The sequence below is a fragment of the Ambystoma mexicanum genome, chromosome 3q (assembly GCF_040938575.1).
Source record: "Ambystoma mexicanum isolate Mex_15411 chromosome 3q, UKY_AmexF1_1, whole genome shotgun sequence".
Classification (NCBI taxonomy): domain Eukaryota; kingdom Metazoa; phylum Chordata; class Amphibia; order Caudata; family Ambystomatidae; genus Ambystoma; species Ambystoma mexicanum.
The window spans coordinates 1,110,772,131-1,110,795,047 of record NC_090926.1 but is presented as its reverse complement, the minus strand read 5'-3'; the positions used below and the strand labels follow the sequence as shown (position 1 = coordinate 1,110,795,047).

The 22,917-nt window shown below is 49.5% G+C and overlaps 1 protein-coding gene across 2 annotated transcripts in view; it reads right to left on the bottom strand.

Annotated features, from left to right (window-relative positions):
- Positions 1 to 22,917, bottom strand: part of LOC138447651 (keratin, type I cytoskeletal 15-like) — a 110,132-nt gene that overhangs the window by 43,146 nt on the left and 44,069 nt on the right. For both annotated transcript variants that reach the window (XR_011259920.1, XM_069603875.1), the window contains exon 3: positions 8,174 to 8,330. Coding sequence is in view for 1 of the 2 variants with exons in the window: in XM_069603875.1 (XP_069459976.1) it covers positions 8,174 to 8,330 (157 nt within the window). In the remaining variant the exon portion in view is untranslated. The remainder of the gene's footprint in view (positions 1 to 8,173; positions 8,331 to 22,917) is intronic.

Below are 22,917 nucleotides of genomic sequence, written 5' to 3'. Positions count from 1 at the left end.
CAGATTGAATACATCCTACTAGAATGTAATATGATGTGAATAGGCGATATTATGGAATACAAAGCTGCTATGCTGTACGTAACGTTATGTAACTTAGACAAAAAAACTACAATTCTTGAGCTGTTAAAAGCAATTAGAGGCACTGACAACAGTGGCAACCTTGGAGTAGTGGGAAATCTCAGGTACACTTACATTAAATGGGCCCATGATAAAGCAAATGAGTGGACAAGTTACACGCAAGCAAGAATAAAGCGTAACTAGAAATATGTGATACATAATGCTGGCACAGAAAGGGATCTGGTACGTTTGGCCACAAATGTAAATAGCGGCACTTTCATACAGCAATGGCTAGAGCGTTCTGAAGCCCTGAAATACTTAGGAGCTTTCCGAAATGGCAAACCGGTCCGGCAATACTTACAGTTTAGATTTAATGTGTCTGATACACTTGAAATTGTTGGAGCGCAACTTGGTATCCAAATAACCCGTCGGTAGATTATGTGGGACCCTAATAATTGAAACAGCCGAACACATCATATGCCACTGTGAGGGTCTCACCATTTTAAGATTGAAACACTTGAAGGCTTATAACAATTCACTTGATCTTGAGCATGTTAGTGTGATGTGGAAAAAGCTTCTAGAGGGTCATGACATAAATTTGATCTATCACATGATGACATTTTATGAATTATGTTTGAATGTACTTAGCCAACTTTCTTATTGCATATTTTAGTGTCGGTACTTTTTATCTGTTTTGTAATATGTACATAGGACTGTTGTAACCTGATAATATTATATTGATGTTTCCTTCTAAATATATGTAAAGCCATTGTTCACAGGATTCATATTAAATAAATAAATAAGAAATTAAACTATAGCAAGAAATACGTCTATTGCTGGGAGTGTATCAAGCTATCCAAGTGGAAGTGATGAGCTTTGTTTATTGGCAGCTGGCTACTCATCTAAGCACTTACAGCTGCTCTCTCCCTAGAACTTCCCCCTGTGGGGTAATATATAGCCCCTGAATGTCAGAAATAAAAAAGACCAGGCCAGTATTTAAGAGTGTAGCTGACTGGTGCTACCCATTGGAAAAAGCAGCCCAGTCCCAAAACACTTCTTTTTCTGACTTAAGGCATAGGACACGAACAGAAATGGGCCTCTTTAAACTGTACCAAAATGAACAGGCACTCAAGTGAAGGAAAATGTGCCTGAAAACTTAAAATTGCTGGACATGCCCAATGCATGATAAAAGACATGTGTGGCTGAAAATGCTGTTTTCATAAAATATGAAAAGCTCCAATTTTACTTAAAGTGACAGATAGCAGCATGTTACATTGACTTCAACGCAGCATAATACTATGATCCAGAAATCTAACGTGAAGCCAAGCACTTTCTATTCGTCACAAATAAAAACACTTACTTTTCAACATTAAAATGGCATAACTTATAGGGAGAGGCCTATTTGTAGTAGAAATGAACACTGGTTTCCTATGTTAACTATGGCCTATGCATGGACAATACCGAAGGGATACTCATGTCATTTCAACTGTAATATTAAAGAAATACATTACACATGGACAGATTTAAAAACTGCAGCAATGCACGCAGGAAGCTAAAAAGGACAAACAATGCATTTGCAAATCGAAAAATAAAGTAAAAGGACAGTTTACATTCATCAGCAGGGAAGAGACCTGGTTTCATCATATAAAATGACAGCATGGACAAATAAAAGCCTATTTTGTTGGTGTAGATTTGAATACTGATCCATGATGCAACTATGGCCTGTCTGTGGGGATAGAGTGAGCTCATTTCTGTTAATATTATATAAAGAAAAGACTTGATGTATGAACATCAGGCTTAAATGTAATCTGAAATGCAACATGTTAAACATACGGTGCCAAGGGGAAATGTTATTCCTTTAGGACCATGCAGATAACTGGCCACTGTTTGTTTTCCTCCACTGTGCTGCTGGGTATCTGGAATTGTGACCCCAATCTTTGGGGGCTGGGTTCACCAAGGCCACCAGCCTGTAAGTTCAGTAAAATAGAAAGAAATACAAAGCTAGAGATTTAATTTGTGGGGGATTGTTGATAACACAGCCAACAGACATGACCTTTGAGGTCAGGTTCCCCATACAAAGTGCAAAGTCGTTCTGAACAAAGACCCTTTGAAATCTGTACTCCAGGCTTTTTGGAGCTGGGCCTGCCAAGAAGAATGTCTGGTTGTCAATTTTAGTTGCTTATAACATGTCCAGCAGAAGTAACCTTGAGGTCAAGAGTCCCATAAAACTGTACATTAAGCAATGAGCAAGACCTTTGAAGGCCAGCGGAAGGACATGTTAAGATAAACACACATAAACTAGATGGCTGGTCACATGTTTTCAGGAAAATTGAAGCATATCTACTGAGGCCATATCATGCCCTGCCATTAATTAAATATTGAATACAGTTTTTCCTTAATAAGAGGAGCAGTGTGTGTCCTATAGAGCCACTGCGGTTTCAAATGAAACAGGAGAAAAAGCCCATTATGACCCTGTCAAAATGATATTTTTGTGATGTACATAGTTTAAGTTATGTGGGAAAGTATGATTTTTGCCATTTACATACACCTGAGCAATGGGAGAGTTTGCGGTAGAATGTGAAAATAAGGCTTAAATGGGGAACTGTCCCAATTTTAGCTATTTCGGCGAAGCAGAAAACCACGAAAAAAAATTGTAGCTCTGCTCATGAAGGGTGTGCCGAAGTAAAATTAGTATGGTCTAATTTGCATAAATTGTAGAACTCACATATATATATATCATCATGGAGTTATTTGAAAGACCTAGGGAGTTCTTACTGTATGAGATTTTACAGAACAAAAGATGCACTAATCCTTGTCAATTTGAAATGACGTATCTATTCTCCTCCCTCAGCCTACATCATACATATCTCTCAACTCCTGGTCTTATCAGCAGGCAGGGGGTGTGGTGGGGGAGGTGATTGGAGCAAACTAGCCAATCCTGACCTCGGGAATTATGACCATATTGCAGTGTCACTAGCCCTAGAAAAGGGTAGGTTTGCATCAAAAGTGGGCTTTTGTGTGAATTATTCGGGGAGAGAGCTGCTGCTGGACTCTTGTGAGGAGCAACTAGCATAGAGCCCTCAATGCTTCCATTGGAGACAGTGGATGGGACATAGAGAAGCTAGCTGGGACTCAAATCAGAGGAGCACAAGGAGTCTGGATGCAGGAGAAAATCATCGACTGAAGGCCCTTGACCAGACCTGTGCTGTTCTTAGAGGAGCCCTGCTGCATTCCATGACCGAAACCTTCCCTATAAGTAGTATCCCAAATCCATCAATTTTGTGGGGAGCCACCTGTCTGTATCCCTTTCCATTAGTGGGTAAAAGTGGGGGGGGCACTGGATAGGCCCTTCGCACACATTTTTAAATCTTACTCAAACTTACTTCCCCATTAGAAAACCACCCCTCTGTTGAAATTGCATTGTGTTGGGAGCAGCCAGCTTTAATCCTTTCCATTAAAGTGTAGGGTGGGGGGAAGCCATGTAGATCCTTACACATTAGATTAAAGCAAATCAATGAATTTCCATATAGAAAATCACAGGTTGAGTGTTGTTAGAATTCGTAACTAAAGAAATTCCTAGTGTGTTATATCTGGTATAGCCCATAAAGACTTGGTTGACTGTTTCTGAAATCCTTGACTTCCACATAGAAAAGGGTTCGGTGTCCATAATCGCAAAAAGAAGTAATCCACTAAACACCACCTTTCAGGTCAGTGTGGAGGGTGTAAAACGAAATTCACCATTGCTTTTAAACCAGAATCACAAAGTATTTCATCCCATCTGCATGTGTGTTGAAATACGAAATTTTTCTTTTGTTTGCATTTTTCTCTCACCTCAAACTATCAAGTCCTGACTTTTATTTTCATGTGTGTTGAAAAACGATTTTCATTTGAGTTCCTTTCTCCCAACCACGCCTTTTAAATAAAAGCTGAAAAACGATTTTTTAAATTCAATTCACTTCCGATACTGCGGCTTTTTAAATCAGCAGCAAAAAACAAGTTCTCCATTGTACTCTCACTCCCTGCATCTTGCCTTTCAATCAAAGGGGTCATAGCAAATTGAGGCCTGGTGGGTGGGGGTTGCTAGGAGAAAAGTATTGTTTCAAAGTAAGTATTTCCTGTGGACGCTGTATTATATTGTGAATGTTTTCTGCCAGTTAAATTGAAATTAAATCTGTGTAAATTGTTATTGCATGTTTCAAAATTTCACATGTGTTGTTTTATATAACGGAGTCATCATTGTTATTTGGCTGTTGCCGCAATGATAGTCTGTTTGTCAAATTTGATTAAATAAATAAATAAACATATATTCTTACTATACACCGGCCTGGTTCCTAGTCCATTGGTGACAGAGGGTATTTGTTGGGGTTGAGTGCTAGACAGGTTGGAGGCCTCACCAAAGTGAACTTGCATAAAAGTGCTTTATTGTGCGCCACCTTGCTTGGGGGCAAAGGAACTCTCCGAGAAGAGTGTGACCGCATAATAAACTGCTACAAAACTTGGGCTTGTGCCGGGATTGGTAGAAGAGTCTTCACTTGTGACAGTGCAGTAGCAGCAGACTATTCATTTGGTTGTAGTTGCATTGGAGTGGATGGAAAGTTGTGTTGCATTTTGAAGGCGCAATTCAGACCTGTACTCTGGGTTACAGGGTGGTGTATAGATAAAACAGTGTTGATTTGAGTTGTCATTGTGAGTAGAAACTAAGCAGGAACAGGGTTGAGATTTTTGCCTTGCATAGCGAATATTTCATGTGCAGAACACATTTCAGAATGAGCACCGTAGAAATCAATATGGCCAGGAAGCACCTCCTATCCAAATTGTTTATTAAAGGTGAATGGGTAGAACAGGAGCATGAAATGTGGCAAGCTAGAATGATGCGGGAGGTTACCTCTGCAAAAGTTGATATGTGGCAGGATAATGGGCTGTTACATCAGGCCCTGACAGACTTTTATATGACACAGACCACCAGAGATGAGCAAATTAAAATGGCTCAGCTCACAGCATATATGTACTTCTATATGATGATCATGGAAGAAAGCTACTAGGATAGCGTAGCCTCTGTGCAAAACCAGTCTGAGCAGAGAAAGTTGGAACAATTAGACAAATAAAGTGCAACAGAGCCAAAATCTAGAGTTAAAATTAGAAAATATTATTCAGCAGCTAAAAGATGAGATAGCGACACGGCAGCAAGCAAATTCAGAGCGAGAGGTTCATTTTTCTGCACTGCAAGGGGAGTATCAAGAATGTGTTGAAAACCTGAGCGCGAGTCAACACAAATTAAGTGAGCAGGTTGTTTACAATAGAGCTACTTAGAGGACATTTTCATATTTCAAACACAGATTAAATAACTGAAAGAAGAAAATAGCCAGTCAGCCATGGTTCCATGTCATTTAATCGCCAGCAATTTCATCCCCTGTCATTTTAACGTGCACATTCCATTGAAAATGCTCATTGTTTTTTTTGGGGGGAGTCCCCCCAAATCCTCCTTCCCACACTTATTTTTGGCTACTGCCTACCCGCCCAAACCCTTATCTGCCCTTTCCCACCCCCCCTAAAAAACTTGATGAGCATATTTGTTGTAATATGCACGTTAAAATGCCAGGGGATGAAAATGCAGGCGATGAAAGGACGACGTACCTTAGTCATTAGAGATGTTCATTCTCAGGGTAAATTCGATCAGATGCGCCAAGATCTGAACACTTTGAAACAACATAGAGAGCAGCTGAGGGAAGAAAATAACAAATTGAGTCAAGAGAAGAGTGCCCTGTTTTAGGAGGGGCGTCAGTTAAGGGCAGACGTGGAGAAAAGTGAGTTATGTTCTCAGGAACTGACTGACATGAGGCTAGTAAATGAAAAATCAATGGAACATGTGGGGCACGCAGAGTTTGACATAGAGCAGGTCACACAGGCCAAAATTGCACAAGGGGAGGAGATCAGTCTCCTGAAAAAGAAACGGTCTGAATATGCACAGACAATACAAGCCTCACAGAGGAAAAATGTGTCCCAGTGTGAGGAGAACAAGGGACTCCGAGACCGGTTATTGGCACAATATAAAGTACTAGAAGCTACTCAAGCACTGGTGTCAGCCTCTATATATCACCAAGAGATAGGGGCTGAGAAAAACACATGTGAGAGGTTGGAAAAGGAAACAACCAAATATCAACAGGCTTTGGGGCACCCCGACCAATTACAGTATGGAAAAGCACCCTCCGATCACAGCGTGATGACCTCTTTACCAGCGACCTCGAGCCAACTCTCCAGCTCATATGTACAGGGTGCAGCTAACTTCATACCTGCCAATTTTCAAGAACAGGGAAACATGAGGCAGCTGGACTCAACCAGACCTAGTCCAACTGAGCCAGTAGCCCAGTCCTTATCAGATATTGATGAATATTTATCTCTACCCAGATATAAAAATACTCTCGCATGTACTTCTGACCAGGTGGGCTCCTATGATGAAAAGATCAGGGAGTTAGACTGGCAGAAACTAAAGTTACAAAGGGACCACCTGGTCCGCTTTGCAGACAGAGAAGTACCAGAGTCCATGCCTCAAAAGAGTATTTTAAAAACCTTCACACATTCAGGTAGGTGGGGGGAATTCTCCACCAGACCTGGAAGAAGGGATGCGGAGGATGAGTACTTCCCTGTGCAAAAGGGGGAGTATAAGGGAAGTGACTCTGACAGCCCACAGCACCACAGGGGAAAAGAGACCAGACCCTGTCATTCTGGGAGGGATTCCCAGTCTCATAGAGGTAGGGAGCACCTAGAGGACATGGAGTGGACCACCAACATTAGCAGCTCTGAGTCAGAGGGCGACTGGACTCAGGTGCAGTAGAAAAGAGTCTGCCAAACCGAAGAGAGGTCTTGTGAAAGACCCAATTCGGCAGATAAAGGCCATAAAGTGCTTTATGACTCCCTACCATAAGAACGCCAAATACTCAGTATGGGAGCATCTAGAGTTTTTTGACCAAATGATGACTTCATTTGTGATCAAGATTGATAGTCAAATGGACATTCTCACCGGAATAATACAGCTTCTTTGCAGGGCTGGAGGACAGATCACTCAAAGATGGTCCGCCTATAAGGTAGCTATCTTAAAGCATTTCTCCATTCACAGGAACCCTCAGAAGGCCTGCAAGGCGGCCTACAACCTGCAGTGTGGGGAAGACCAAGCACCAAGAGAGTTTGTGCAAGGGCTGAAGCGAGCATTTGCACAGACCTCTAGGCGGGTGAACACCAATAGCCAGGAGTTCATCAACACTTACTTCCATGTGCTCCTGAAATACATTGTGACCCAACTAATAAGGGACTTCAATGAGCGTAGGACTCTGGATTGGGTGATAGAACAGGCTACCCAGATTTATGAAGTCCAAAAGCCCTCTGAAAACAAAAACAACCCTAAAAACCCCAATCTGTGAAACACACATGCCTCTGCAATTCCACAGGTGCGACCTTTTGTGCACGCCCCTCTCCGGTCCATGTTGGAATTCCACACCCCTGTACCCACAGTGTTTACAAGCACCCTGCGCCCCTCCCACCCCTTCTCCACCTTAACTGATGTGGGCTCCGGCCTCCGGCTACATGCTTCTCTCCTCCTTGGGCGCTCTGTGTGCCGTGGCGACGGGGCCTAGCACGGCACGCTTTTATGAGTGGCCTTTTGTAATACAGGCTGTCAACGCCGCAGCACACAGACTGCAGGCTAAGCACTCGCCTGAGATCTGTGGGCCACCTGCCGCATCAGCTTTGTTAATGTTAATGTTAAATAACATTTATGAGGCGCAACTCGCCCAGAGGCCTCAGTGCGCAGCAAGACAAACGAAAGTCAGAATCCCGGAAAGACACCAGAATTTGAATCCTGCCTAGGCCAACTCATCCCAATCGTCATGCCGTGGATGGAAATATCAACACCCATTGCAATGAAACACTGTATGAAAATATAATAAAGTTGCTATTTTGGGCTATTGCCTGGCAGTGGTGTACCAACTTGTATTTTCCAGTGGATAGTGGAGTGAATGGTCACCACGCATAATGATATCATAATTTTACGTAACGGTGCAGGCCGGCTCCCCGTATGGTCCAGCGTGTCTGTGGCTGCTCGGGTCGCGTGCATCGTTCTTACCTCCTCGTGATTCTTCTTCAGGTCGCTGATCTCTTCCTGCAGGCTGGTCATCTCCTGGTCCAGCATGCTGCTGCCGAGCTCCGCCTGCTGCTTTAGCTCCTTTAGGCCGTTGATATCGTCCTCCACCGTCCTCCGTAGCGAGACCTCCATCTCATATCTGAGGAAGGAAGAGACAGCGGAACGCAGGTGGGTGGAGTGAAAAGACATCTGCTCTGAATCACGGGTCAATGCCTCTCTTTTCAGTTCAAAAACATTTACTGACATTTTAACTACGCTAAAAATTGAGAAAGTAAAAATAAGTGACCTTCAACTATACTTAAAGAAAATAAAATAGATACAAATAACAAGGAAAATACTTCTGGATGGTCTTGGGTTCTGCAACCTATGGCTCTCCAGATGTTTTGAACTGTAACTCCCATTAACCGTATCCAGCATAGCCAATCATGGACATGCTGCGTGAAGCATCTGGAGATATGATAAGACATGATGGGGTTCATCCCGTGGTTGGAGGTAAGGTAAAAATGATGCCGTCGAGGATTACCGGCATCGCTTACCGCTACGGGCTATTCTGACCAACCAGACTGCTATTTACGGCATTGTACATTACGATGCCGTAAATAGCGGTCCATGCGCGCGACACAACATGCCGGCATTACCGGCATGCCGTAAACCGGAGCTGATCACAAGGCATGCGGACATGCAAATAACGGCCTACTGAAGCCTGAAAAGTACCTTACTGGCATGGAGTCAATACCGATATCTCCGAGAAGGTGTTAAGAACCCTGAGCAGTGTTACCAAGAGCCACAGGTGCACACAATCAGCACAGGTGGAGGCAATGGAGTCTGGCACAGACACACACCACACCCCCTCCCACACCAACATGATACCAATAGTAGTAGCATTACTGGAGCTGGAGGCCCTGCTTGCAAGGCAGCAACAACAACAACCACAGCCCCCACCACAGAGGAGACACAGGAGGAGAAGGAGGGTGAGATAGGCCCAGCAAGCCCCACCAGTGCAGCCACCGCTACCACGGCAGCAGCCCCCAATCCCTCGCATCAGAGCCACCCCCTTCAACCTAGCACCAGAGCAGATCCACCCTGTACCGGCTTGACCGTGACACCATCACCAGCATAGTGGACCTGATACATGACGACATAGTGAGCCTCATAGAAATACGCACCGCCATCCCCCCTGTTCTGAAGGTAGTGTCTGTGCTCCACTTCCTTGCCACAGGCACCTACCAGCACATAGTGGGGCAAATGCATGGCATATCACAACCCTTATTTTCTCGGATACTGAACCAAGTGATGGATGCCCTCCACAAGCACACAAGGGACTATATATCCCTACCACGGACTCCCCAGGAGATATTCGATACAAAAGTTGCCTTCCATGCATTGGCAGGCATGCCAAATTGTATAGTTGCCCTCGACTGCACCCACGTGGAGTTGGTGGTCCCACATGGAGGTGGCATATCGCAACCGCAAGCAATACCACTCCATCAATGTGCAGATGGTATGCAATGCCAGCAGGATCATCACACATTGCTGTGCCCGATATCCAGGATCAACTCATGACTCTTTGGTCCTGCAGAACTCCACGCTACCATGCTATATGGAGCGACATGCTGGATGACGTGCCTGGCTGCTTGGTGAGTTGCTTGACTGGGCCATGGCAGTGCATCGGGGTTGTGAGGTGGGTGGCTGCATACTCCACCTTGGTGGGAAGGGGGGGAGATGCATACCCCACCTGGGTGGGAAAGGGGTCGATGCATACTCCACCTGGGTGGGAAGGGGGAGGAGATGCAGGTCGATGCATACTCCACCTGGGTGGGAAGGGGGAGGAGATGCATACTCCACCTGGGTGGGAAGGGGGGGGAGATGCATACTCCACCTGGGTGGAAATGTTGACGCCAGTGCACAATGTGCACCTCACCGAACACAGTGCCCCAAAGCAAGTGAAACGGCACATGACTACCAAATCCCACAGTCATTAAGTAAGGCCGACACCTAACACTACATGACTAACAGGTAACCAGGCCACATCCCACAACACATGCACCACTCATCGGCAGCCCTCACACACCGTAAGGGTATCCTACACTATGCACTGCGTATGCACTATGTTGCTGCCTCCAGCATTTCACCACACAGGACAGTCATCCCTGGGAGTGCATTGAAGTGAGCCTAACAGGGATATCACAGCGTGTCACTGGTTCCGCACACCCATAGCAGTGCTGCAAGTCACCATGGTACTGATCAGTGCAGAATGATGAATATGCTACTGACTACAGCCAACACTCCCTACTACCAAATCTCACAGAAAACAACACATCAATGATTTTACTACAACACTGCTTCATGCATATACGATGCACGTGCAACAAGATGTGAGTGCACACCATAACCCATCTTGAAGGTGCTACCCCCTCCATCATTCCATTGCACAGGACACATAGCAGGGCCAGAAATGGGGTCAATGCATCCAGGGACATGTGCGTATGGGCTGAAATCACCTGCTGCCATGTAAGACTAGTACAGTTGTCCGCCATGAATGTGCAAACACTTACCTTCATTCCCCTCTCATGCAGGTGATGGTGGCTATCCCTTGAAGCCGTGGCTCATGACCCCTGTCCAAACCCACAGAACAGGCATGAGGAGGACTACAATCATTCCCATACCCGTACATGTGTGGTGATTGAGCAGACCTTTGGCCTGTTGAAGGCATGATTTTGTTGCCTCAGCCGGTCGGGTGGGGCACTCATCTACAGCCATGAGAATGTGTCCAAGATTCCCATGGCATGTGTAATGATGCACAATATGTGCATCAATTGGAACGTGCCCCTGCCCCCTGACATGGAACTGCTACCACCTGATGATGATGAAGGTGAGGAGGAGGATGTAGTGGCAGGACAGCATCACGGTGCCGATGCACAGGAGGGACGTGCCGTGCGGCTATCATTGATTGAACAATATTTCTGACACACAAGTCAGCAGAGGGTGTGAGGATGTCAAGACATCGGGCACTGGGTGTGGGGATACATGTACACTATGCACTGTGCAATATTAAATGACACATGCGCAATGATGAATGTCCACTCTGTTTTTTTTAGATGAACAACCGGTGTATTTAAAGTGAAAATTTCAACGTGAAAAACAAACCCTCCACCACCCTCCCCCCCACCCTCTCCCACCACAACTCCCAAACATACCCTCCCCCCTCCCTCTCCCACCACAACTCCCAAACACACCCTCACCCCCCTCCCTCCACAAAAACCGCACACTAGTCCCATAGGGTCCACATAGCCCACATGTGGATGACAGTAATGTCACTGTGCGCTCCTGGTGCCAGAGGGAGGCATGTCCTGGTGGCGCATCGTACGGAGCGACCGGCAGAGCGGGCTGGTCTGGGTCAAGTTGCTAGTTGAGGGGGTGTCCTCATGCTGGGCTGTTGTGCAGGATGTGCAGCCTCCAGAGCATCGACAATGCGGCCGAGGACCTCACAGAGCCGGTTGGTTCTGTCTGTTATGACCTAGCCCAGTGCCCTCAGTTCATCCCGCCACTCCTCCCTGGCCTGCTGATTGTCCTGCATGAGGTCAGTGATCAGGGCTGTGAGCTGCTCAGCCCGCTGTGCATCTGTGGCTGATGTTATAGCCCTGCTGGGGATCTGGCTCACATGTCCTGCTTCCTCAAGGGAACTGGCCACAGGACTGGCATGTCCCTGTGTTGCTCCTTGGCCAGATAGCTCAGGTGTGTTGCTCTCACCCGAGTCATTATAGGAGACCTGGGGATTAGAGTGGGCATCAGGGGTGTGGACGACTTCAAATGTGTCCTCCTCAGTGGCTCCACAGATGGAATTGGAGCTGTCGGCAACATCGAGGGGGGCCGTGGCTGCCACCTCCCCAGCCACACTCGACACCTCAGACTGCGGCGTTGGGCATGTGTGATGATTTGAGAGCCAGCATTTATACATGGCTACAATAGCACGCTCAGATACTTGTGGGTTATCGGCATTTCGGTGGGGAACGGCACATAATTCAATACTTGGGTGGTAAATGCATGCATATGTCTGTGTCACTCATGTTGGCCGGGTACTGTGCTGTCTAACATGCACACTGTTTACATCAACTGCCCTGTGTGCCTCATGGAATGGGCCACTTTGTGTGGTATGTGTCATATAGGTTACGGCCTCGCGCCTGGTACTAGCCTGGGTCTCACTTGCTTCGGCATGATTTACAGGGAGGGGGGTGTGGCCGACCATGCCGTGACTCCTTGGCCAGACCTTAGCAGTGACTTTCATAACATTGGCGTTGGCAGTATTAACTTTGGACACTCACCTCCATCAGCGGATGACGTTGCCCCACACTCCATTTCTCCAACCCCTTTGATGGATTCGGGGCCTATCATGGCCGCACATGTCTCCTCCCACAGCATTAGTTTCATGGGCGAACCTGGGCCTCCTCCAATCTCCAAGGCCTGGCTTCTATTAGCAGAGAGGATGCTCTGCACCCTCAGCTGCAGGTCGTCCCACCTTTTGCGGCAGTCCTTTGTAGTGCGGGGGGTGTTGCCCACAGCGCTCACCTTCTGCGCCACTAGAGCCCAGATGTCTTTTTTTTTTTTTATCACTGCCACCCTCCGCATGTCGTTGCTGAAAACAGTGTCAGCATGCTCGTGGAGGGTATCCACTAGCATTTGCAGTTCGTCAGGGCTGAACCGCTCCTTTCGGAGGCGGGCAGCTCCCTTCTTCGGCGCTTTGGGCATTCCTCGGCAATGGTGGTAACTTTCCGGTATGTCAACAGTGTGCCAGGGGTATTGTCTGGTGAGGATGGCAATGGATTGTGTTTTTAAAGATGGCCGCCATGCTCCTTCCAGTTCCTGTGCGATGACGCTATTTCCGGTTCGTAACGGTGACCGCTATTTACAGTCACCGCTAATGCCGCATTGCTCCATGGCGGTAGTGTTCGCTACGGTGCGGTTCATGCCGGTAGGGGGGTTTTTTCGGGCATTTTTGCACCATGGCGCTATGGCCATTACCGGCATGGTGCAAAGCTCGTGCCCGCGAACTCGTAATAGTGCGCTTTTAGCAGTCTATTGCCAGCACGGACACGCTATTTGCGCCATGTCGGTAATGGACGGTACTTACCTCCAAACTCGTAATGACCCCTGATGAGTCATTTATAACGCGCCTTTACAAAAGTGTTTCTCCACGCGATCCACAGGTTCCAGCCCCCCTGCGTGGGTCATAGATTGCAGGCGGGGGGAGGCTTGGAAGTGTGCTTGGGCATATGTGTGTATGGAACTCCACTGTTTTGAAAGGATACCGTCATGAATAGAAATGGTTAAGCTCAGATCGAGAAAACACTGCTGGATTAGGGAAGGCCTGAATAGTTTTAATGTTATTTACACAATTGTTATGTTCTTTATTTTTTAAATCTAATGTTCTTGTTTGTATATGTATTTTTGTAGCGCGTTGAAACTGGTTTTTCTGGTAAGAGGTTGCGCTTAATAAACATTTTTTTCTATCTGTGTGCAAAAGAACAGGTGCTATGTGGAGCGGGTGAGGCTGGAGTTTTCTCTCATGCGTTAAGAAACCAAAATCACATTCCTAAAACAGATACATTCATTTGAACGGAATGTATTTGTTTTATTTAAAAAAAGATGTGCGACTGAATAAGTGTTGCTAGTTCTGTAAAAGACCCGGGTAAAAGACCCGGGTAAAGACCAGGGGCTACGCTGATGTCGGGACTGGAGGCTAGCTAACCTTTTGGTTGAAGCACCTGAGATTCTATACTGGGCTATATCCCCCTTAGCGACCCCCCCCCTCCCCAAGCAACGCCTCCTGCCACTGTGCAAAGAGGCCTGTTCGTGTTTTGCTTGTTCCCGCCTGGTTTACCCAACCTTTACTCGCGGGAACACTTCCTGCAATGCACCAGGGAGGTGCATGAAACATTATGCTCCTGGGTCGTCAGGTTCACTGCCAAATGTGAAATAAAAACCACCGAACAGATTTGCACCAAACCACGTAACATCATATCTACACTGCTGTGTACCAAACTGGTGCTCATTTCCCCTACGGTACATTTAATGCAAACTGTTGAAAAAAACACACACACAAAAAAGCACTGCTTTTTTAAACGCTTTATATCTTTTAAATTGATGCATGACTTTACTACACACTTTGGAATTCTGGGAGCCGGGCCTGAAAATATCTTTGGGAAATTCCAAACAAATATGCCAAACGAGTCAAAAGTTATTAGCAATGGAAAGTTTGCAAAGTAGATGGGGCTAAGGGGATGCTACGCACTTAAGTGTACACACAGTGATATTCAGTAGAGCAAAGCACAGACCGTACTATTCAGATGAAAGTGATAAGGAAAACACAATTCAAATGCTTAACCAGTCTGAATCATGTACCTTAGAATTAAAAGGTAACATCTAGAAGTTGTATACGTCCTTCCCTACCTAACCAGGCCAGAAAGCAGAGTTCCAGTGGGACCAGTTCACAGGTAGGCATCTGGAAAGAGGGTAAAGGCAGCCGCAAGTCCTCCCACAGGATGACTTGGCCAGCTCCTCACACCATTGGTTTGGTTGCAGGAGTTCCAGGGACCACAGGTCCAGCTCCTCACGCATTTGATTTGGCTGCAAGAGTTCCAGGGACCACAGGTCCAGCTCCTCACACCTTTGGTTTGGTTGCAGGAGTTCCAGGGACCACAGGTCAGCTCCTCACACCTTTGGTATGGTTGCAGGAGTTCCAGGGACCACAGGTCATTTTGTTATACCTTTGGTATGTTTGCAGGAGTTCCAGGGACCACAGGTCAGCTCCTCACTCCTTTGGTTTGGTTGCAGGAGTTCCAGGGACCACCGGTCCAGCTCCTCACACCTTTGGTTTGGTTGCAGGAGTTCCAGGGACCACATGTCCAGCTCCTCACACCTTTGGTTTGGTTGCAGGAGTTCCAGGGTTCACAGCTCCAGCTCCTCACGCATTTGGTTTGGTTGCAGGAGTTCCAGGGACCACATGTCCAGCTCCTCACACCTTTTGTTTGGTTGCAGGAGTTCCAGAGACCACAGGTCGGCTCCTCACACCTTTGGTATGGTTGCAGGAGTTCCAGGGACCGCAGGTCCAGCTCTTCACACCTTTGGTATGGTTGCAGGAGTACCAGGGACCGCAGGTCCAGCTCCTCACACCTTTGGTTTGGTTGCAGGCGTTCCAGGGACCGCAGGTCCAGCTCCTCATACCTTTGGTTTGGTTGCAGGAGTTCCAGGGACCACAGGTCAGCTCCTCACATCTTTGGTATGGTTGCAGGAGTTCCAGGGACCACAGATCAGCTCCTCACACCTTTGGTATGGTTGCAGGAGTTCCAGAGACCACAGGTCAGCTGGTATGGTTGCAGGAGTTCCAGGGACCACAGGTCAGCTCCTCACACCTTTGGTATGGTTGCAGGAGTTCCAGGGACCACAGGTCCAGCTCCTCACACCTTTGGTATGGTTTCAGGAGTTCCAGGGACCACAGTTCCAGCTCCTCACACCTTTGGTTTGGTTGCTGGGGTTCCAGGGACCACAGGTCAGCTCCTCACACCTTTGGTTTGATTGCAGGAGTTCCAGGGACCACAGGTCCAGCTCCTCAGTCCTTTGGTTTGGTTGCAGGAGTTCCAGGGACCACAGGTCAGCTCCTCACACCTTTGGTATGGTTGCAGGAGTTCCAGAGACCACAGGTCAGCTCCTCACACCTTTGGTATGGTTGCAGGAGTTCCAGGGACCACAGGTCAGCGCCTCACACCTTTGGTATGGTTGCAGGAGTTCCAGGGACCACAGGTCCATCTCCTCACACCTTTGGTGTGGTTGCAGGAGTTCCAGGGACCACAGGTCCAGCTCCTCACACCTTTGGTATGGTTGCAGGAGTTCCAGGGACCACAGTTCTAGCTCCTCACACCTTTGGTTTGGTTGAAGGAGTTCCAGGGCCCACAGGTCAGCTCCTCACACCTTTGGTTTGGTTGCAGGAGTTCCAGGGTCCACAGGCCAGCTCCTCACACCACTGGTTTGGTTACAGGCATTCCAGGGACCACATGTCCAGCTCCTCACACGTTTGGTATGGTCGCAGGAGTTCCAGGGACCACAGGTCAGCTCCTCACACCTTTCGTGTGGTTGCAGGAGTTCCAGGGACCACAGGTCAGCTCCTCATACCTATGGTATGTTTGCAGGAGTTCCCGGGACCACAGGTCCAGCTCCTCACACCTTTGGTATGGTTGCAGGAGTTCCAGGGACCATAGGTCAGCTTGTCACACCTTTGGTATGTTTGCAGGATTTCCAGGGACCACAGGTCATCTCCTCACACCTTTGGTATGGTTGCAGGAGTTCCAGGGACCACAGGTCAGCTCCTCACACCTTTGGTTTGATTGCAGGAGTTCCTGGGACCACAGGTCCAGCTCCTCACACCTTTGGTATGGTTGCAGGAGTTCCAGGGACCACAGGTCAGCTCCTCACACCTTTGGTTTGTTTACAGGAGTTCCGGGGACAACAGGTCAGCTCCTCACACCTTTGGTTTGGTTGCAGGAGTTCCAGGGAACACAGGCCCAGCTCCTCACACCTTTGGTATGGTTGCAGGAGTTCCAGGGACCACAGGTCCAGCTCTTCACACCTTTGGTTTGGTTCCAGGAGTTCCAGGGACCACAGGTCAGCTCCTCACACCTTTGGTATGGTTGCAAGAGTTCCAGGGAACACAGGCCCAGCTCCTCACACCTTTGGTATGGTTGCAGGAGTTCCAGGGACCACAGGTCCAGCTCTGCACACCTTTGGTATGGTTGCAGGAGTTCCAGGGACCACAGGTCAGCTCCTCACACCTTTGGTTTGGTTGCAGGTGTTCCAGGGACCACAGGTCCAGCTCCTCATACCTTTGGTTTGGTTGCAGGAGTTCCAGGGACCACAGGTCAGCTCCTCACACCATTGGTATGGTTGCAGGAGTTCCAGGGACCACAGGTCAGCTCCTCACACTTTTGGTATGGTTGCATGAGTTCCAGGGACCACATGTCAGCTCCTCACACCTTTGGTATGGTTGCAGGAGTTCCATGGACCACAGGTCCAGCTCCTCACACCTTTGGTATGGTTGCAGGAGTTCCAGGGACCACAGTTCCAGCTCCTTAGTCCTTTGGTTTGGTTGCAGAGGCTCCAGGGACCACAGGTCAGCTCCTCAGACCTTTGGTATGGTTGCAGGAGTTCCAGGGACCACAGGTCAGCACCTCACTCCTTTGGTATGGTTGCAGGAGTTCCAGGGACCACAGGTCCATCTCCTCACACCTTTGGTATGGTTGCAGGAGTTCCAGGGACCACAGGTCCATCTCCTCACACCTTTGGTATGGTTGCAGGAGTTCCAGGGACCACAGTTCCAGCTCCTCACACCTTTGGTTTGGTTGCAGGAGTTCCAGGGACCACGGGTCAGCTACTCACACCTTTTTTTTGGTTGCAGGAGTTCCAGGGTCCACAGGCCAGCTCCTCACACCACTGGTTTGGTTGTGGGCATTCCAGGGACCACATGTCCAGCTCCTCACGCCTTTGGTATGCTTGCAGGAGTTCCCAGGACCACGGGTCCAGCTCCTCACACCTTTGGTATGGTTGCAGGAGTTCCAGGGACCACAGGTCAGCTCCTCACACCGTTGGTATGCTTGCAGGAGTTCCAGGGACCACAGGTCGGCTCCTCACACCTTTGGTTTGGTTGCAGGAGTTCCCGGGACCACAGGTCCAGCTCCTCACACCTTTGGTATGATTGCAGGAGTTCCAGGGACCACAGGTCAGCTCGTCACACCTTTGGTATGTTTGCAGGAGTTCCCGGGACCACAGGTCCAGCTCCTCACACCTTTGGTATGGTTGCAGGAGTTCCAGGGACCACAGGTCAGCTCCTCCCACCTTTGGTTTGATTGCAGGGGTTCCAGGGTTCACAGATCCAGCTCCTCACGCATTTGGTTTGGTTGCAGGAGTTCCAGGGACCACAGGTCAGCTCCTCACACCTTTGGTATGGTTGCAGGAGTTCCAGGGAACACAGGCCCAGCTCCTCACACCTTTGGTATGGTTGCAGGAGTTCCAGGGACCACAGGTCCAGCTCCTCACACCTTTGGTTTGGTTGCAGATGTTCCAGGGACCGCAGGTCCAGCTCCTCATACCTTTGGTTTGGTTGCAGGAGTTCCAGGGATCACAGGTCAGCTCCTCACACCTTTGGTATGGTTGCAGGAGTTCCAGGGACCACAGGTCAGCTCCTCACACCTTTGGTATGGTTGCAGGAATTCCAGAGACCACAGGTCTAGCTGGTATGGTTGCAGGAGTTCCAGGGACCACAGGTCAGCTCCTCACACCTTTGGTATGGTTGCAGGAGTTCCAGGGACCACAGGTCCAGCTCCTCACACCTTTGGTATGGTTGCAGGAGTTCCAGGGACCACAGTTCCAGCTCCTCACACCTTTGGTTTGGTTGCTGGGGTTCCAGGGACCACAGGTCATCTCCTCACACCTTTGGTTTGATTGCAGGAGTTCCAGGGACCACAGGTCCAGCTCCTCAGTCCTTTGGTTTCGTTGCAGGAGTTCCAGGGACCACAGGTCAGCTCCTCACACCTTTGGTATGGTTGCAGGAGTTCCAGGGACCACAGGTCAGCTCCTCACACCTTTGGTATGGTTGCAGGAGTTCCAGGGACCACAGGTCAGCGCCTCACACCTTTGGTATGGTTGCAGGAGTTCCAGGGACCACAGGTCCATCTCCTCACACCTTTGGTATGGTTGCAGGAGTTCCAGGGACCACAGTTCTAGCTCCTCACACCTTTGGTTTGGTTGAAGGAGTTCCAGGGCCCACAGGTCAGCTCCTCACACCTTTGGTTTGGTTGCAGGAGTTCCAGGGTCCACAGGCCAGCTCCTCACACCACTGGTTTGGTTACAGGCATTCCAGGGACCACATGTCCAGCTCCTCACACGTTTGGCATGGTCGCAGGAGTTCCAGGGACCACAGGTCAGCTCCTCACGCCTTTGGTATGGTTGCAGGTGTTCCCAGGACCACAGGTCCAGCTCCTCACGCCTTTGGTATGGTTGCAGGTGTTCCCAGGACCACAGGTCCAGCTCCTCACACCTTTGGTATGGTTGCAGGAGTTCCAGGGACCACAGGTCAGCTCCTCACACCTATGGTTTGGTTGCAGGAGTTCCCGGGACCACAGGTCCAGCTCCTCACACCTTTGGTATGGTTGCAGGAGTTCCAGGGTCCATAGGTCAGCTTGTCACACCTTTGGTATGTTTGCAGGAGTTCGAGGGACCACAGGTCATCTCCTCACACCTTTGGTATGGTTGCAGGAGTTCCAGGGACCACAGGTCAGCTCCTCACACCTTTGGTTTGATTGCAGGAGTTCCTGGGACCACAGATCCAGCTCCTCACACCTTTGGTATGGTTGCAGGAGTTCCAGGGACCACAGGTCAGCTCCTCAAACCTTTGGTATGTTTACAGGAGTTCCGGGGACAACAGGTCAGCTCCTCACACCTTTGGTTTGGTTGCAGGAGTTCCAGGGATCAAATGTCCGGCTCCTCACACCTTTGGTTTGGTTGCAGGAGTTCCAGGGACCACAGGTCAGCTCCTCACACCTTTGGTTTGGTTGCAGGAGTTCCAGGATCCACATGTCCAGCTCCTCACACCTTTGGTTTGGTTGCAGGAGTTCCAGGGTTCACAGCTCCAGCTCCTCACACATTTGATTTGGTTGCAGGAGTTCCAGGGACCACAGGTCCAGCTCCTCACACCTTTGGTTTCAGGAGTTCCAGGGACCACAGGTCAGCTCCTCACACCTTTGGTATGGTTGCAGGAGTTCCAGGGAACACAGGCCCAGCTCCTCACACCTTTGGTATGGTTGCCAGAGTTCCAGGGACCACAGGTCCAGCTCTTCACACCTTTGGTATGGTTGCAGGAGTTCCAGGGACCACAGGTCAGCTCCTCACACCTTTGGTTTGGTTGCAGGTGTTCCAGGGACCACAGGTCCAGCTCCTCATACCTTTGGTTTGGTTGCAGGAGTTCCAGGGACCACAGGTCAGCTCCTCACACCATTGGTATGGTTGCAGGAGTTCCAGGGACCACAGGTCAGCTCCTCACACCTTTGGTATGGTTGCAGGAGTTCCGGAGACCACAGGTCAGCTCCTCACACTTTTGGTATGGTTGCAGAAGTTCCAGGGACCACAGGTCAGCTCCTCACACCTTTGGTATGGTTGCAGGAGTTCCAGGGACCACAGGTCCAGCTCCTCACACCTTTGGTATGGTTGCAGGAGTTCCAGGGACCACAGTTCCAGCTCCTTAGACCTTTGGTTTGGTTGCAGGGGCTCCAGGGACCACAGGTCAGCTCCTCACACCTTTGGTATGGTTGCAGGAGTTCCAGGGACCACAGGTCAGCACCTCACTCCTTTGGTATGGTTGCAGGAGTTCCAGGGACCACAGGTCCATCTCCTCACACCTTTGGTATGGTTGCAGGAGTTCCAGGGACCACAGGTCCATCTCCTCACACCTTTGGTATGGTTGCAGGAGTTCCAGGGACCACAGTTCCAGCTCCTCACACCTTTGGTTTTGTTGCAGGAGTTCCAGGGACCACAGGTCAGCTACTTGCACCTTTTATTTGGTTGCAGGAGTTCCAGGGTCCACAGGCCAGCTCCTCAGACCACTGGTTTGGTTGCGGGCATTGCAGGGACCACATGTCCAGCTCCTCACGCCTTTGGTATGGTTGCAGGAGTTCCCAGGACCACAGGTCCAGCTCCTCACACCTTTGGTATGGTTGCAGGAGTTCCAGGGACCACAGGTCAGCTCCTCACACCGTTGGTATGTTTGCAGGAGTTCCAGGGACCACAGGTCAGCTCCTCACACCTTTGGTATGGTTGCAGGAGCTCCTGGGACCACAGGTCAGCTCCTCACACCTTTGGTTTGATTGCAGGGGTTCCCGGGACCACAGGTCCAGCTCCTCACACCTTTGGTATGGTTGCAGGAGTTCCAGGGACCACAGGTCCGGCTCCTCACACCTTTGGTATGTTTACATGAGTTCCGGGGACCACAGGTCCGGCTCCTCACACCTTTGGTTTGGTTGCAGGAGTTCCAGGGACCACAGGTCAGCTCCTCACACCTTTGGTTTGGTTGCAGGAGTTCCAGGGACCACAGGTCCAGCTCCTCACACCTTTGGTTTGGTTGCAGGAGTTCCAGGGACCACAGGTCCAGCTCCTCATACCTTTGGTATGGTTGCAGGAGTTCCAGGGACCACAGGTCCAGCTCCTCACACCTTTGGTATGGTTGCAGGAGTTCTAGGGACCACAGGTCCAGCTCCTCACACCTTTGGTTTGGTTGCAGGAGGTCCAGGGACCACAAGTCCAGCTCTTCACACCTTTGGTATGGTTGCAGGAGTTCCAGGGACCACAGGTCCAGCTCTTCACACCTATGGTATGGTTGCAGGAGTTCCAGGGACCACAGGTCCAGTTTCTCACACCTTTGGTCAGGAGTACTCACACCTTTGTTATGGTTGCAGGAGTTCCAGGGACCACAGGACCAGCTCCTCACACCTTTGGTTTGGTTGCAGGAGTTCCAGGGACCACAGATCCAGCTCCTCACACCTTTGGTATGGTTGCAGGAGTTCCAGGGACCACAGGACCAGATCCTCACACCTTTGGTATGGTTGCAGGAGTTCCAGGGACCACAGGTCCAGTGGTCATTTTCAGGTGCCAGGTGTACGTCGGGCTATCGGCAGTTCCGCTTCCTGGCGGGATCATCCATTCCAGTGAAGCACCACCACGACAGGACTTATAACTTTGAAGGTTGACTATTTTGACTCGCATAACATTGCAGAACCTCCCAGGACACTTCAGTTGCAGCGTGTTGCCTGGGTGACAGCACAGGGCAGGCTCCAGGGCACAGGCAGGAGAACACAGGTTTGAGGAATAGCCCTCTTCATGGCAAGCAGAACCAGCAGCGACCAGGTCTGGTTCCAGGCAGCAGTAATGCCTCTTCTGAGGATTGGGTTAGGTACTGGAGAGTCCCAGAGTTCCAGGGACCACAGGTCAGCTACTCACACCTTTAGTATGTTTGCAGGAGTTCCGGGGACCACATGTCCAGCTCTTCACACCTTTAGTATGGTTGCAGGAGTTCCAGGGACCACAGGTCCATCTCCTCACACCTTTGGTATGGTTGTAGGAGTTCCAGGGACCACAGGTCCAGCACCTCAGACCTTTGGTATGGTTGCAGGAGTTCCAGGGACCACAGTTCCAGCTCCTCACACCTTTGGTTTGGTTGCAGGAGTTCCAGGGACCACAGGTCAGCTCCTCACACCTTTGGTTTGGTTGCTGGAGTTCCAGGGTCCACAGGCCAGCTCCTCACACCACTGGTTTGGTTGTGGGCATTCCAGGGACCACAGTCCCAGCTCCTCACACCTTTGGTATGGTTGCAGGAGTTCCAGGGACCACAGGTCAGCTCCTCATGCTTTTGGTATGGTTGCAGGAGTTCCCAGGACCTAGGTCCAGCTCCTCACACCTTTGGTATGGTTGCAGGAGTTCCAGGGACCACAGGTCAGCTCCTCACACCTTTGGTATGGTTGCAGGAGTTCCGGGGACCACAGGTCAGCTCCTCACACCTTTGGTTTGGTTGCAGGAGTTCCCGGGACCACAGGTCCAGCTCCTCACACCTTTGGTATGGTTGCAGGAGTTCCAGGGACCAGGGGACCAGCTCCTCACACCTTTGGTATGGTTGAAGGAGTTCCAGGGACCAC